Genomic DNA, 16,048 nt, shown 5'->3' on the forward strand with positions numbered 1-16,048 from the left:
TGCGGACTGTTATCCGTAATGATCTCTCTGGGAACACCATATGACCTGAAAATAGCACTTAGAGTGTGCATGACAGTTGTGCTTGGTGCATTGTGCAATTGTCGAATAATGGGGTACTTGGTAAACTAGTCCAAGATGATGATGAAGTTAGTGCCATGGACATGAAAGAGGTTGGATGCGATTTTGGACCAAGGATGGGTAGGAACTTCATGTGGAATCAGTGGTTCTTTGTGCTGACTTGGCACATGCTTTGGACATGCCAAGCATTTCTTGATGACTTCAATGTCATTGTTCATACCTGGCCAATAGACTGTCTCTGTTGCAAGTCCTCTCGTCCAATCTATGCCCGTGTGTGAGTGATGAAGTTATTGAAGAATATCAGGTCACAAAGATTCTGGTATGGATGACCCGCCTGCCTTTAAAAATGACTCCCCAGGAGATGCCTAGCTCATCCCAGTAAAGCCAAAATGTTCTCGCTTATTCATTGTCATGCTGAAATGAATCAGGCCATCCTTCCATGATGGTTTTCCACAGTTTCTGTAGTGTGGAATCTTTCACCATTTCTCCATACAGCTGCCAGCCTTTGCGTTGCGCAAAGTGTACCAGGTCAGTTGAGGGACTTGCATTCTTCTGCAAGTGTAACATTGCAGCTCGCTTAAATCTGCCAATTTTGTCGAAATATTCTGGATACTTCAAATCTTAGGTCGTGAACTGAGGTGACAGGAATAGTTTCTGAGGTTGATCTGCCTTGTGAGGTCTGACTGATTCCATGGATTGTGATTGGTAAGAGGTCATGGCATGCCGGCTGAGCCTTTATCTCCACATTGTAGAACATCTGAGAGACCCAGGAGGATTGATTGTACTTGGAATTAATGAACTATTGTATGCTGAAAGTTGCACAGTAATAGATTTCAACATGGCCCTCCATGTCTGTGGATACATATCTTTTAGAATCCACAGACATAGGTTGTTTGCACTTGCCCCGTGTCAACCTTGGCCAATAATGAATAGTTGCCAACTTTCTTAGGGCAGATAATGTGAATCTTGGCAAACACCTCGGATGGTGACGATATTTATACTTTACGAGATTGACGGTGCGAAACCTGTGTTCACCACTCTTCGTCTCATCGTCCACATCATTGTCATTTTCTGACCTGTCAATCACCTCATGCATGTGTTTTTTACAGGATACTGGATGGTCATTTTTATTGCTTGAAGGTACCCGTTATGTAGGGTCTGTTTCGATCAGTGCACAGCTCGTTGTAGCTGCATCAGCTTTTGCTCTAATGCACAGCCACTGCCAGTGGCACTTTCTGCCACATGCTTTGCAGAATTGGTGGAAAGCTGGACATTTACTTGGTGCATGCGGAAGGCCACACCTTCCATATGTCTTGCTAGGTTTGGTTGTTCTAGTGAGTGCGTCAACAACTGGGCTTGTATTTATGACCTGTAAGCTTCGTCGACCTGTGAGGATCACTTCATACTGACGTCCATCCTTGAGTAGCTCTTTGATGCTTTATGTTTTTGGCTTGTCTAGCAGATCTTTCCAGAATGCTTCCATGGGGGTGAAGGTGATCAGCAACTCAACAATTCTGTCTGCTAGCTCTGCGTTTGAAAAATCACAGTACGTACCCTTTTCTCTGCATCTGCCGACAAAATGGTCTATGGATTGTGCAGGCTGTTATCAAAATAACATGAACTCTAGTTGATGAATACGGAAGTTTAACCTGATTCTCAACCGGTCTTCAATATAGTCCAAATCTTTTGGGGATCCTTCACCTCTTCTGCTGATGTGTTCAGCCTGTGTAGACCTTTGTTCCTAATTGCTAGGCGAATTTTTATGGTTTGCTTGTCTGGTTCAGACACACCTGAATTGAGGAAATATATCTCTGCACAATGTTTAAACATAATGAATTCGGATAGTCAGTCAGCAACATCCCAATTCAAACCGTGGAATTTTGTGGACATTTTGACAATATTCCTTTGACCTTCCTCCTTGTTTTATTCAATTATTTTTCAACAATTCTCAAAACCACCTGTTATAATTATGACCTTCTCTGGCCCAATTTTTATGACAGTTTTGTCGTTTTTATTTCTGTTTGACTGTTCCTTGCTTGTCATTGTTCCTTGCTCCTCATTGATCCAGCCAATCACTCCCTTTCCCGACTGAGCTAACCCGGTGCTGGTTCTCTCTATGCCCTGTCCCACTGCTGAGCTCTCAGGCTATGCGTTGCAATCTCAAAACGAGGGAGCCGTCTGCTTACTAGCTCTTTTTTGGAACATTATACCCAAGCCGTGCCTTTAAAACTTTTCTACGCAGTCAACACACTGCAGTTTCAACACTCTCCGACACTGTGATCTGACCAAAATGCCGAGGGTCATCTTATGCCATGTAGCACAATCTAAGGCTGTTCACCATGTCGTACCTGAATTTAATTTTGCTGCCACGCTGTTGACCACCACTGTGCACCATGTTGTTTTTTTATAATGATATAAAGGCACCAATTATTCATAAAGGGTTGTGTAAACACATTGTGGGTTCATTCATTTAAACTAGGTGCAGAGAACCAATATACTTGGGTACAAAGCTTGAAGACATCAGCAGCAGAGCTGTGTGCCATGTGCCCTGCTCACAGGCCAAAGTGAAATTGAGACTGGATCACATGACACATTTCCCCATTAGTGATAACATGTTGCTATCGCTTAAAGGCATATTACAACATTGTTAAGCCAGATTATCTGGTCATTATCCTATTCTTTGTGGAATCTTGCTGAGTGCAAATTGGTTGGCACATTTCCTATATTATAACAGTGACTACTCTTCCAAAATACTTCAGTGACTGTGAAGTGACCATAAGACCATAAGATATAGGAGCAGAAATTAGGCCATTCGGCCCATTGAGTCTGCTCCGCCATTGAATCATGGCTGATAGGTTTTTCAACCCCATTCTCCCGCCTTCTCCCCGTAACCTTTGATTCCCCTTACCAATCAAGAACCTATCTACCTCGGTCTTATAAGACCATAAGAAAAGAGCATTAGTAAACGAGATGGGTTTTTACAACACCTGCTGATTGTTTCACAGTCACCATTACTGAAACTAGCATTTCAATTCCAAATTCTATTAATTGAATTTAAATTCCATCAGCTGCTGTAGCAGGATTTGAACCCAACTCTCCAGAGTATTAGCCTGGGCTTCTCGGGTTACTAGTCCAGTGTAATTACCACTATGCCATCAAAAGTGCTTTGACATGTCCTGTGCTTGTGAAAGATGCTGTAGGCCTCCTTATATATTTATTAGACTGTCCAATCAATTTTTGTCTGATTACACTCCTGTGAAGTGGTTTGGGATGTTTTATGTTTTTTATGTTCAAGGCACTATATAAATGCAACATTGTTGTTATTGTTACTGCAAAACTTCCAGCAATGAAAGGGTTCCCATTTGGTAACAGCTGGCACACAACAGGCAAACTGATGGTTAGTAACCTCTCTTTTTAATTTTGAGATGATCATTCAGCTTGCAGACCAGGAGCTGACATTATCCTTTAACAATTCATTGACCTTGGCTAATCAGTAAGCCTGTGTGGTACAGAATACTAATACATTGTATTATCAACAGTGCATGTCTACTGTCTGAAGAAAGCAGCGTGAAAAGAAAATGAAGTATTTCAGTTAATGATCGAGACAAAGAGAATAATTTCTTCATGCTAAGGTTTCATACAGCTGCAATTTAATATAAAATGGCTCATTAATTTCCTGATTATGTGTGAATATAATCTTATAATCATGAATGAATATTGGCCTAGTGAGGCCAAGTGACAGCCAGGAGAGCCTCAGATGCCCAAGTGTTATGATTAAAATCTCTTCTGTGCATAAAAATAGGCAAATGTGTGATTTTGTTTTCTAAGCTTCCATTTGTAAGCTGATCCGTTCAGACGGCAAAACCAGTCTCACTATCTGATGTTATTCAATGTCTCTTTTGTTTTCTAGCTAAGCTGGGAGACCTCAGTTCAGATATTAATGCGTCAGATATTAACACATGTATGATTACTGCGATCATATCAGTTTATTCATTGTTTTAAAGTGGGCGTTAACAGGCTGTTTTGAACAGATTATCATCTCTTTTACGTAGAACGGCATGGAATTTACAGCCCGGGAACAGGCCCTTCAACCAGTGTTTATGCTCTCCGCCAGCCTTGTTGCCCCCCTATTTCGTATAACCCTATCAACAGAACTTTCTATTCCTTTTCCCTTCACGTACTTAGCTAGCTTCCCATTAAAGGGACAAAATAGCAAAGTAAAAGAAAATAAAGACTTGAATTTATATTGCTCCTTTCATGACCTCGGGACATCCCAATGGGCTTCACAGTCAATGAATTACTTGTGAAATGTAGTCACTGATGTACTGTTGGAAAAGAGGCAGAATGTTTGCACACAGAGAACACCCACAAACAGCAACGTGCTAACGACCAGTTCATCTGGTTTGTTTCTTAGTGATGTTGGTTTAGGGGTTAATACTGGCCATGACCTATCGGGGAAAGCACCCCCACATTGGGGTGAACTCCCTTGCTCTTCTTTGAATGGTAGCGTGACATCTCTTACATCCACCTGAGATGAAGGATGGGCCTTGGTTTAAAATCTCATCCAAAAGACCATTGACCAAATAACATCTTGTACGTGTTGCGTCCAGCACAGGTCTGTTACAATAGGCATGCTACACATTATCTTGAAAAGAATCTGGTTCTTCTGCCTGGAGCTGGAAATATACAGGTAGTTATGATTGGTCTCTAATTTGGCCTCAGGAGTTTTACTTATCCGGACTCCCAGGAAAATACTTGAGATGTAATCTTAAAAGGTTAGGCCAGATTAAGCAAAGCTCAATGTTAGCACGGAAACACTGCATCTGCGGTCCTAGTGCATTGACCATTCATTAGCAACATCATGGGAAACATATAGCATGGATAGAAGATTGGCTGCCTGGCAGGAGGCAGAGAGTGGGGATAAGGGGGTCCTTCTCAGGATGGCAGCCGGTGACCAGTGGAGTTCTGCAGGGGTCAGTGTTGGGACCACAACTTTCCACTTTATACATTAATGATCTAGATGAAGGAACTGAGGGCATCCTGGCTAAGTTTGCAGATGATACAAAGATAGGTGGAGGGACAGGTAGTATTGAGGAGGCGGGGAGGCTGCAGAAGGATTTGGACAGGTTAGGAGAATGGGCAAAGAAGTGGCAGATGGAATACAACATGGGGAAGTGTGAGGTCATGCACTTTGGTAGGAAGAATAGAGGCTATTTTCTAAATGGGGAGAGAATTCAGAAATCTGGAGTGCAGAGGGACTTGGGAGTCCTAGTCCAGGATTTTCTTAAGGTTAACTTGCAGGTTGAGTTGGTAGTTAGGAAGGCAAATGCAATGTTGGCATTTATTTTGAGAGGACTGGAATATAAAAGCAGGGATGTGCTGCTGAGGCTTTATAAGGCTCTGGTCAGACTACATTTGGAATATTGTGAGCAATTTTGGGCCCCGTATCTCAGGAAGGATGTTCTGTCTCTGGAGAGGGTCCAGAGGAGGTTCACAAGAACGATCCCAGGAATGAAAGGCATAACATATGAGGAACGTTTGAGGACTCTGGATCTATACTCGATGGAGTTTAGAAGGATGAGGGGGGATCTGATTGAAACTTACAGAATACTGAAAGGCCTGGATAGAGTGGACGTGGGGAAGATGTTTCCATTAGTAGGAGAGACTAGGACCCGAGGGCACAGCCTCAGAGTAAAGGGAAGACCTTTTAGAACAGAGATGAGGAGAAACTTCTTTAGCCAGAGAGTGGTGAATCTATGGAATTCATTGCCACAGAAGGCTGTGGAGGCCAGGTCATTGAGTGTATTTAAGACCGAGATAGATAGGTTCTTGATTGATAAGGGGATCAAAGGTTACGGGGAGAAGGCGGGATAATGGGGTTGAGAAACTTATCAGCCATGATTGAGCAGACTCGATGGGCCGAATGGCCTAATTTCTGCTCCTATGTCTTATGGTCTTATGGAAACTACCAAACCCATTGCAGACAATAGTCTTCCAGGGTTTTAAGGAGAACCTGAACTGCCCCATAGTTTTACAAGTTACCATCTGTACTGGTACTTCTCCATTTTCCCTTAATCTGTTAGTTTTCGATTTAGCTTAATTCTATTTACTCCTTACATTGCCAATGTAAAGAGTATTAGAAGTGGCTGTCCGATCTTGTGGGCTACTAACTTTCAATTTCCACTGTCGCCAAAACCTGCTATTTAGAGACTCGTTCCACTTTCCGTGCTGTATATTAACACAGACTAAATCTCACCAAGTTGGAGCAGCCAGCAAAACATGAAGACAAGTAGGTAACGCCATCAGATCCACAGACAGGACTATAAGCTGCTGTCTTGCAGTCGCAATCGCTATTGCAGGGAGCATAAGGATCCAAATCTGTATCCGAAACAGATCTGCAATATAAAGAAGAAAGAATCAATATCTTTGCAGTAACTAGGTTTGACATTCTTTTGGTTTTAGCAGTACAGCCTCCAACATGATCTAGGAAGAGAGATGCCTTTGTTGGCTACATTGGTTCCCTGTTTCCCCAACATCTCCAATTTAAGATTGCCATCCTTATATTTAAATCCCTTCAAGGCTTCACACGTCTCTACCTCTGTAACCTCCTCTACCCAACAACTCACCACCTCCCACCCCACCAGCATTCTTCTTTCCTCCTGGTCTCTTCTGCACTCCTCCCTGCATTTGTCCCACCATTGGGGGTGTCATAAAACTAACATTTTTTTCATAATGTTTTTCTGGTTTATTGTGAAGTAGGTTTAGGGGGTAAGTATAGTTGGGTCTGTGTGTGATTTGATTACATTTTGTAGTCAAGTAGACTGTAAGCTTTAAGTAATCAAAAGAAGCTAGGTGCTTGACACGCTAACGAGTAAACATGGATGCTGGCTTAGCATGTAAGGTGGGAAGGGAATTTGCATGTTTAGATAAATGAAGGGATATTTGGATTTCAAAGGGATCTTAGTCCATTTACAACTAGCCAGATAAGCAAGGCTAAGAAATGTGTTTATTTTTCCCAAAGGTTATTGGCAATATTGGCACCTTGAAAGTTTTAGTTAAGAAGAAGGTACAGTTTCAAAGACATATGGATCAATAGAATTTACATGTTAAAAAAAAAACATATAAAGGGAATGAAAGGTTATGTGTCAGAAGGCCAATGTAAGATCTAACAGGAGTATATTAGCCTTAATGAAACCTCCAGCATTTGTGCATGCGTCTGCTTTGCTACAGAACTGAAGTTGGGGAAAAGCCATTTGAAATTCCACTGACCAGGATATTGTGTTAACTTGCTGAGTTTGTTTTAAACCTAAAATCTATTTTTGGTCCATTGCCTTAAAGGGAGTGTAACTGGGGCCGGGGGGCTGCGGTCAGGTTAATTAGGAATTTGAGGAGTTATTATAGAATTACAGTAGTCATTGTAGTCTCGTGTATGTGCTTGAAATCTTTTATTTTGTTAATAAATATTTTAATTTTTAAAATCTCTATAGGTCTTGGTGGAGTTATTACTTCTAAATTCAGTGCACATATCTCGTAACAAATACAAATTGCAAAACTGTTGTGATAGCGCGACCAAGTTTCCCTTGTGGATTTTGTCCACCTGGCACACATCATCTGCCACATCACAACAGTGGCCGTGTCTTCAGCTGTCAAGGCCCTACATTCTGGATTTCCTTCACAAAACTCCTCTACCTAAAAATAGGGTACTAATGAGCCCAATTTCTCAGCCTGTTTGTTTAATTCAATATATCACCTTTCTTCTTCTGGATCCAGAGAGAACAACATTTAAATTTATTTTGAGTAGATTAATTGCAATGACTAATTTTTAAAAATACTTTTCAATATACGACCAATAGAATATCCAGATGATTCCTCCTTGTGCTTAATACCAAATCATTTAGAAATTAATGAATCTCCACTGCACAGTATAGCGAATATGGCCCCACTCATATAAATTTGTTGTGCTCACAATGACGATGTTGTTGCTACCTGTCTTTGCTCTTCTGCTCTGTCTCTTGTCTTTTTGCTTCTCTGTCTTCTTCTGCTTCCCTCTTCGTTCCATGGAGAGTAACTAATTCGTACCCTGTTCTTGCAAGTCACAATCGACACTTTAACCTGGGGCTCTCCCTATTTAATTTTAGGCCTTCAAACAGTGGAGGACATTGATAGGCAAACACAGAATTTCCTCACAGGACAATCTTGCATACTTTTTTTGACCCCAATCTAGGGACAAGAAAGAAAACTACAGCCCAACCGCGCCCCCCCTCTAAATCATTAGCCCGAACAATGGGCCAAGGCCCATCACAATGGCTTTCAAGATTTAAAAATATTGTACTCACGAGTTTCCATAAGGGACAGTGACCCCGGCTATGGGTCCTGTGTCACATCCCAGGAAGAGAAAGGAAATGTAGCATGCAGTGGACACAAGGTTAACTAACATGGCCATTCTAATGGCACCCAGAGGCGTCAAGCTGAGTTTTTTCACTAGAAGTCCTCCGAGGAAGATGCCCAGGCATGCGCAGGGAATGGCTGTCATTCCTGTAGAACAGGAAGAAGAAAGCAGCGTAAAATTAAACAGCTGGTGGACAGACATGGCTGCCACTACATGTGCCAACAACAACTTGCAAATACACAGCACCTTTAACGTAGAAAATTTCCCCTTGGTGCTTCACAGAGGTGTAATCAAGATAAAACAAAATTAAAAATAAAACAATATTGCATTAAAACAACTTTAAGAACTTTTAAAAATGAGTTTGTTTTGAAGTGGTAGTTTTGTCTAGGCAAATACTGGAGTTATTCTGTACCAGCACCATCACATAAACAGCCGGCAGGTTAATTAACTTTTTAATCGTATCAGTTCAGAGAGAAATATTGACTAGAGCACCAGGAGAGCTTCAAATACTACCTTGGGATTCTTAACATTCACCTAACAAGCTAGATGGTTCCATTGATTAATGTCTCATCAAATGAAAGCATCCCTGGCAATGCAGTTTTTAGTCCTGCGATAGTGTCAATCTAGATTATTTGCTTTAAATCTTGGAGTGGGGCGTATAACCACAACGTTCTGACTTGAGGGTGAAAGTCCAAACAGTCTGCAATAAATCACCAGAATAAACACTGAAAACAATGACCATCGATTGAAATTGGAAACACTGAGCCAGCATTGGGTTGAATATCAGTTTCTCAGAAGAGGTTTCTCTTCCATCAACATCAATGCTTCCAATGTAGATTAGTTGTAAGAGTAGTGCTCCCAATCATGACACTGGGGGTGGGGTAGGTCTATGGTGCCTGTGTGGCTGTATCATGATGGACTGAGCGGTCCTGTCCTGTCCTTCTTTGCGTATGTTTGTACTATGAGTTTGTACTTTGGCTGTCCTCTGACATCTCACGTACACAGCTATTTTCATGTCACGAGCATGGATAACCAATTGACGGGAGGGGGATGCTGGGCGGGGGGATGTAAAGGGACATGTGTCAAACCCAGCATTAATCCTGTCCTCCCTGTCATACTGATTTAACACATCCTCCAGGTCTCTGCTGAGTTAAGTGATACTAACCTGGTATCTCTATATTCACCATTAGCACTTATCTCAGCTAATATCACCACTGTCAACACCTCTTTGTCCTTTTGTCCATGACATCTTTTGGCTATCTCCACCTATCACCGGCCCTCTATCCAGCTCTACCTGTTCCACCCTCCCTTAAACCAGTTTACATTTCACCTCTTTCCTATTTTTCCTTAGTTCTGATGAAGAGTCATTCGGACTCGACAGGTTAACTGTGTTCCTCTCCGCAGATGCTGTCAGACCTGCTGAGTTTTTCCAGGTATTTGTGTTGTTGTTTTGGATTTCCAGCATCCGCAGTTTTTTGCTTTTACCAACCTGGTATCTTATTGGCTTTGTGGTAATGTACTAATAGACTAGTAAACCAGAGACCGAGGTTAATGCTCTAGGGCCACGGGTTCAAATCCTACCACGGCAGCTGGTGGAATTTAAATTCAATAAAAATCTGGAATTGACAGTCTCAGCATCAGTGACCATAAAGCTATCATCAATTGTTGTGAACCCTTCTGGTTCATTAATGCCCTTTAGGGAAGGAAATCTGCATGGTTCAAACCAACAACCAGAATCTCCAATTCCCATCTTTTATTAAAATATGTGTGTTTTGCTTTGAACACAAAGAATATTAAATTAGGAAGTTCATTGTTAACAACACTGTCTGTTCACCCCTGGGACTTGCTGTGCCTGATGGGCTGATCAATCTTCACTAATTATCTGTTCAGAACACACCCTTGTTTTCTCAAACTCCAGGGCCAGGATTTGATGACCCAGCCTTGGCGTGTATCCCCCGGTGGATGTGGAGAGCTATTTAAATCTCCATTCAGTTTGGTGAGACCATAATATCCTGCCGGGCAGGAAGGGCCATAAAATCCTGACCCAGGTTACTCCTTGGCTCCTGATTCACTATCGTCTGAATTCCTCTGCACCCCCCACACCTCACCCCTCCCCTCCTCCCCCCCTCCCCCACACCGTGCTCAAAACTGTCCTTTGAACTTGAAGAGAGAGAAGATGGAGGCCATAGCTAAGGGAGTGGCCAGGATAGTTAACTGTGCTGATATCACACAGCCATGACCAGCTTCCATGCAAATTACACTTTTGGAAGGAGTCACAGTGGTCGTGACAAGGGGCAGGATTGGCTGAGTGTCCATCTCCTTACTGAGCCATGGAGGCCAACTAGTGCCCCAGCTCTGTGTCTCTTTGCAGCTTAATTAAACAATAGGCAGTGCATTTACTAGCTAAACCATTGTGAAGCTGAAGGAATATAAATGACGGCGTATACATATTAAAGACACACAATCCTATCTACTCAATGATATTCATAATTAATACACACGAGACACTCACTTCAGTCTAACTTTAAACTATCCAGCTGCTATGCTCCATTAAATCCCATTGTGTAGGACAGCTATAAGCACCTCTTCTCTATCCGAGAAATACAAATGTTACTTGAGCTACTCAGACTTTGTACTGTGCGACCTGCCCTTTCTCTCATGAGAGAAGCATAGCTCAAGTCAGGCATCGGAGTGAATTGCGTGGATTAAATAGGCTTTTGCAGCGCAGAAATATTCAGTCCAACTGGGCTACGCTGGTATTTATGCCCCATGTGGCATCGAGATGGCACTGCCAACTTGTGCCCAGACCTGCGCTGGGTGGCTGCAAGGGCCCAAACACCCAGGACTGGGCACAATTGTTCACATCTGCTTCACTTGCTCGTAACGCTAGAATGGACACAAGTGATGGCATTTCAAGGGTGTTGTAAGTCACTGTTGTTGATCTTCACACTTGTAAACGGTCAGTCGTGCAATCACAAAGACATGAGGCTAGAAATGAGCATTGCCAATAACTAGTGAAGAGATTTGCAGCATTCATGATGCACTCAGCCTCTTTTTTAACAGTGTTAACCCCTTATAGCAGAGGAAGGTCAGGGAACAGAGCAGATGCTGCTCCGTAGTATCAGCAGAACACAAGGATTAGGAGCAGGAGTAGGCCATTTGGCCCCTCGAGTCTGCTCCACCACTCAGTAAGACCGTGGCTGATCTGACTGTGGTCACAACTCCACCTTCCTGTGTGCACCCCCATAACCTTTCACTCCATTGTTGATCAAATATCTGTCTAACTCAGCCTTGAATATATTCAATGTCCCTGCTTTCTGAGGAAGAGAATTCCACAGACTAGTGACCCTCTGAGAGAAGCTCAGTATTAAATGGGAGAGGCCTAATTTTTAAACTGTGCCCCCTGGTTCTAGACTCCCCCACAAGGGGAAACATCCTCTCAGCAATAATCCTGTCAGGTGCCCTAAGGATCTTATAGGTTTCAAAAAGATCACCTTACATTCTTCTAAACTCCAATGGGTATAAGCCCAACCCGCCAAACCTTTCGTGGCACCATCTCCATCGGTAAAAATCCCTGGTATCAGAGCCCGGCACAATGGGCACCCTCATGGTCTCACTTACCCAGAAGCTGATTGGCCGAGGAGGCGGAGAGGTTGAACTGCTGCTCGAGGTACTTGCCAAGGAAGGCAGCGAATCCAGCGACCACAGCGATCTCCATGCAGGCAGCGAGGACGATGCACGTAAACACCGGGTTCGACAGCAAGTGCTTGGTGACCTTCGGAATCACTGCGACAGGAAAAACAAACCCTCACAGTGAGAGACCTTCATCCCAGAAACAGAATCAATCACCAGCAAGCAGCCAGCTTCAAACCTTCTGTATTTCCGATATCTTGGGGGGTTACTTTTCATTCTCCACTGAATGGGGACAAGGCTAATGCACAGGGATAAATATTAGCCTTTCACCAGAAGGATCGGAGTTCAGGATGCTAAACCGAGGCTCCCTCTGCCCTCTCAGGTGGACATAGAAGATTTTTAACAATTCATTCATGGGATGTGGGTGTCTCTGGCTGGGCCAGCCTTTATTGCCCGTCCCCTAATTGCCCTCGAGAAGGTGGTGCTGAGCCGCCTTCTTGAACCGCTGCAGTCCATGTGGTGTAGGTACACCCACAGTGCTGTTAGGGAGGGAGTTCCAGGATGTTGACCCAGCGACAGTGAAGGAACGGTGATATATTTCCAAGTCAGGAAGGCGAGTGGCACTGTTACAAAGAAGAGCTGGTGAGTTCTCCAAAGTATCTTGATCAATATTTATCCCACAATCAACATCACTAAAAACGGGTTAATATAAAAGCAAAATACTGCAGATGCTGGAGATCTGAAATAAAAACTCGAGACTGGCTCCAAAACTGGACTCGAAATGTTAACTCTGTTTGTCTCTGCACAGAAGCTGCTGAGTTTTTCCAGCATTTTCTGTTTTCATTATACTAAAAACATATTATCTGGTTAATATCAGATTTGAAAGAAAGACAGACTTGGATTTATATAGTGCCGTTCATGACCTCCAAAGTGCCTAAAATCAAAGAGTATTCACTGTCGGAAAGCAATGAAATAAATAAATAAATATCCTTTGCTTGAGGGATAAACATTGATGAGGACGCTGGGAGATTTCCCCTGCTCTCCTTCAAAGCAGCACCATGGGATCCCTTGTGTGCACCTGAAAGGGCAGACATGACTTTACTTTGATATCTTGTTTGAAAGGCAGCATCTCCAACAGTGCAGCACTGCCTCAGCACCAGCCTAAATTTTACACATAAGTCTCTGGGCTGTTACTGACCCAGAGGTGAGTGCGCTACCCACTGAACCACAGAGGACAAACCTATCGGGTGAGAAAGGTTCCTGGCACACTGTGAAGGAAAACCAAGGCCTCTCCTGTAGTTACGAGATTTTTGTAGGATTTAATTGAATTGAAATAATTAAGGGTCAAATTAAAAGCAAAGTTAAATGAAGACTTCAATGCAAGGTTTGAGGCTGGTGTTAAGCCGTGAGTTCCCTCTATCGCCCATTCCGTTGTGAAGAGACACAGAGTCCCACAGCAGGGTGGGGTCCACAGTTCAAGGAGGGGAGGGAATAGTCCAGAAAGAATCAATCATGACGGCTTTGAATGGATCCCATGCTGTTGCTTACAGAGTGACGTTTACATAGCCCGAGAGGAGTTCAGAGCTGAGCAGGCGGCAACGACAACACACAGGCTTCTGTTTAAATTTTGCAGCCACCCCAGGCAGCCTCTGGCCGGGGTATGTTTCTGTGGGAATCCGCATCTCCTGCTATGGGGCCCAAGCCAGTGTGAGCCGACAGTGAGTTCTGTGGGGGGGTATTCGACTGCACCCTAGAAAAGTCACAGGGCAAAAAGATGCCATTCAGCCCACCCTGTGTCTGTGCCGGCCATTAAAAGAGGAAAAAAGAAACTAGCTGCTCATTTTTAATCCAAATTTCCAGCACTAGGTGACAGCACTTCCGGTGCAGATCCAGGTACCTTATAAATGAGTTGAATGTTTCAGCCTCAACCGCCAATTCAGGCAGCGAATCCCAGACACCCACCACCCTCATGTCCCCTCTAATCCTTTGGGAGCATCAGATGAGGTTACCCTCACCTTGAGCACTTGGAATCTTGAGTTGGTTTATTTGCCCTTTCTAACCCCGGGGTGGTGGTGGTGGTGGGGGGGGGTTGGGGGTTGGCGGGTGACCTTTACTGGGCACCATGCCTGACTCATGGCCCCTTGGGATGAGGGGACGCTCACTAACCGAGGCACTGAGGGGTGGGTGTGGGTGCCTCTTGACTGACCTCGCAGCTGCTGGAAGCAGGAAGAGGTGTTGGAGGGATGGAAGTGCTCTGCCACTCCATTGCTGGGCTTGGGTCTCTCAAACCCCTGTGGCATGTTCTGTGGAAGCATGGCCTGCTCACTCTCGGTGATCCTGTCACTCTTGATGGTCAGAGACTGCGGGAACCCAAACATGAAGAGAGCCGAGAAGAAAAGTAAAGCACCACAGAGCAGGAAGCCTCCCCACCAGGCTCCAATCCAGCGAGGGTCCTCGGGCGATATATCCAGTTTACCTGCAAGAAAAAATAAAACGCTCAAAACAACGATCAAATCCAATGGGTTTCTCTTTCACTGTTTCTCTTTAGGGCGAGGACAACATTTCTTTTCAATCAATAGTTACCCTGAGTCATTGAGTCAGCCACAGGGAGGTCAAATCAGATAGGACTGGGCACTAAAGTGAACATTGGTTTGTCTTTCACAATTTTCACCCTTGTGTTCAAATCCCTCCGTGGCCCCACCCTTCCCTATCCCTGTAACCCCCCCGAGCCCTCTGAGATCTCGGTGCTCCTCCATCCTCGCCACTTGTGCACCCCCCAATTCCTTATCCCACTATTGGTGACCTTGTCTTCTACTGGACAGGACTAAGCTCGAGGATACCCACCCTAAAATTCTCTGTGTCTCCACATCTCTACAAATGTGCCATTTGGTGTGATACTGAGCTGCATAAGGCAGGGAGGTGCTTTGATTCCCCTGCTGTGCCGTAAGCTGATTTCACTTGGGATAGCAGTTCAGGAGCTTAGTCGCTATCGAGAATGCCTGGAGTATGGGGAAGGGGAGTAAATTAACCAGGATTCTGGCTCCAGATCATTTTCCAGTGATCTATGTTGGAAACCACGTGTACATGTGCGAATGTGTGTGTGCATATGAGTGATTGTGTGTGCGTGTGTGCATGTGAGTGATTGTGTATGCGTGTGTGTATGTGTGTGTGCATGTGAGTGATTGTGTATGCGTGTGTTTATGTGTGTGTGCATGTGAGTGTTTGTGTATGCGTGTGTGTATGCGTGTGTGCATGAGTGATTGTGTATGCGTGTGTGTGTGTGCATGTGAGTGATTGTGTATGCGTGTGTGTGTGTGTGCATGTGAGTGTTTGTGTATGCGTGTGTGTATGCGTGTGTGCATGAGTGATTGTGTATGCGTGTGTGTGTGCGCATGTGAGTGATTGTGTATGTGTGTGTGTGTGTGCATGTGAGTGATTGTGTATGCATGTGCGTGTGTGTGAGTGATTGTGTATGCGTGTGTGTGTGTGAGTGATTGTGTATGCGTGTGTGTGTGTGTGAATGTGAGTGATTGTGTATGCGTGTGTGTGTGTGTGAATGTGAGTGATTGTGTATGTGTGTGCGTGTGTGTGAGTGATTGTGTATGTGTGCGTGTGTGTGATTGTGTATGCGTGTGTGCGTGTGTGTGAGTGATTGCGTGTGCGTGTGTGTGTGTGCATGGGCCAGCTGAGGACATTCAGAGATCTGCCTGCAAGACTTGAATACCAGTCATTCCAACAGCCACTTCTTTACCAACTCACCAAGGCTCCTTCAACATCACTCTCCAAACCCACGATCTCTACCACCAAGAAGGACAAGGGCAGCAGACACATGGGAACACCACCACCTGGAAGTTACCCTCTCACTACCCTGACTTGGAAATATATCACTGTTGTTTCACTGTCACTGGGTCAAAATCCTGGAACTCCCTCCCTAACAGCACTGTGGGT

At 44.1% G+C, this 16,048-nt stretch overlaps 1 protein-coding gene across 1 annotated transcript in view; it reads right to left on the bottom strand.

Annotated features, from left to right (window-relative positions):
* Positions 1-16,048, bottom strand: part of slco3a1a (solute carrier organic anion transporter family member 3A1a) — a 193,554-nt gene that overhangs the window by 23,356 nt on the left and 154,150 nt on the right. The window contains exons 4-7 of the mRNA XM_078530022.1: positions 14,307-14,576; positions 12,089-12,253; positions 8,415-8,613; positions 6,335-6,473 (exon numbers count right to left, since the gene is read on the bottom strand). Of these exons, the coding sequence (XP_078386148.1) occupies positions 6,335-6,473; positions 8,415-8,613; positions 12,089-12,253; positions 14,307-14,576 (773 nt within the window). The remainder of the gene's footprint in view (positions 1-6,334; positions 6,474-8,414; positions 8,614-12,088; positions 12,254-14,306; positions 14,577-16,048) is intronic.

Source organism: Cetorhinus maximus, chromosome 26 (genome assembly GCF_964194155.1).
Source record: "Cetorhinus maximus chromosome 26, sCetMax3.hap1.1, whole genome shotgun sequence".
NCBI classification, from domain to species: Eukaryota; Metazoa; Chordata; class Chondrichthyes; order Lamniformes; family Cetorhinidae; genus Cetorhinus; species Cetorhinus maximus.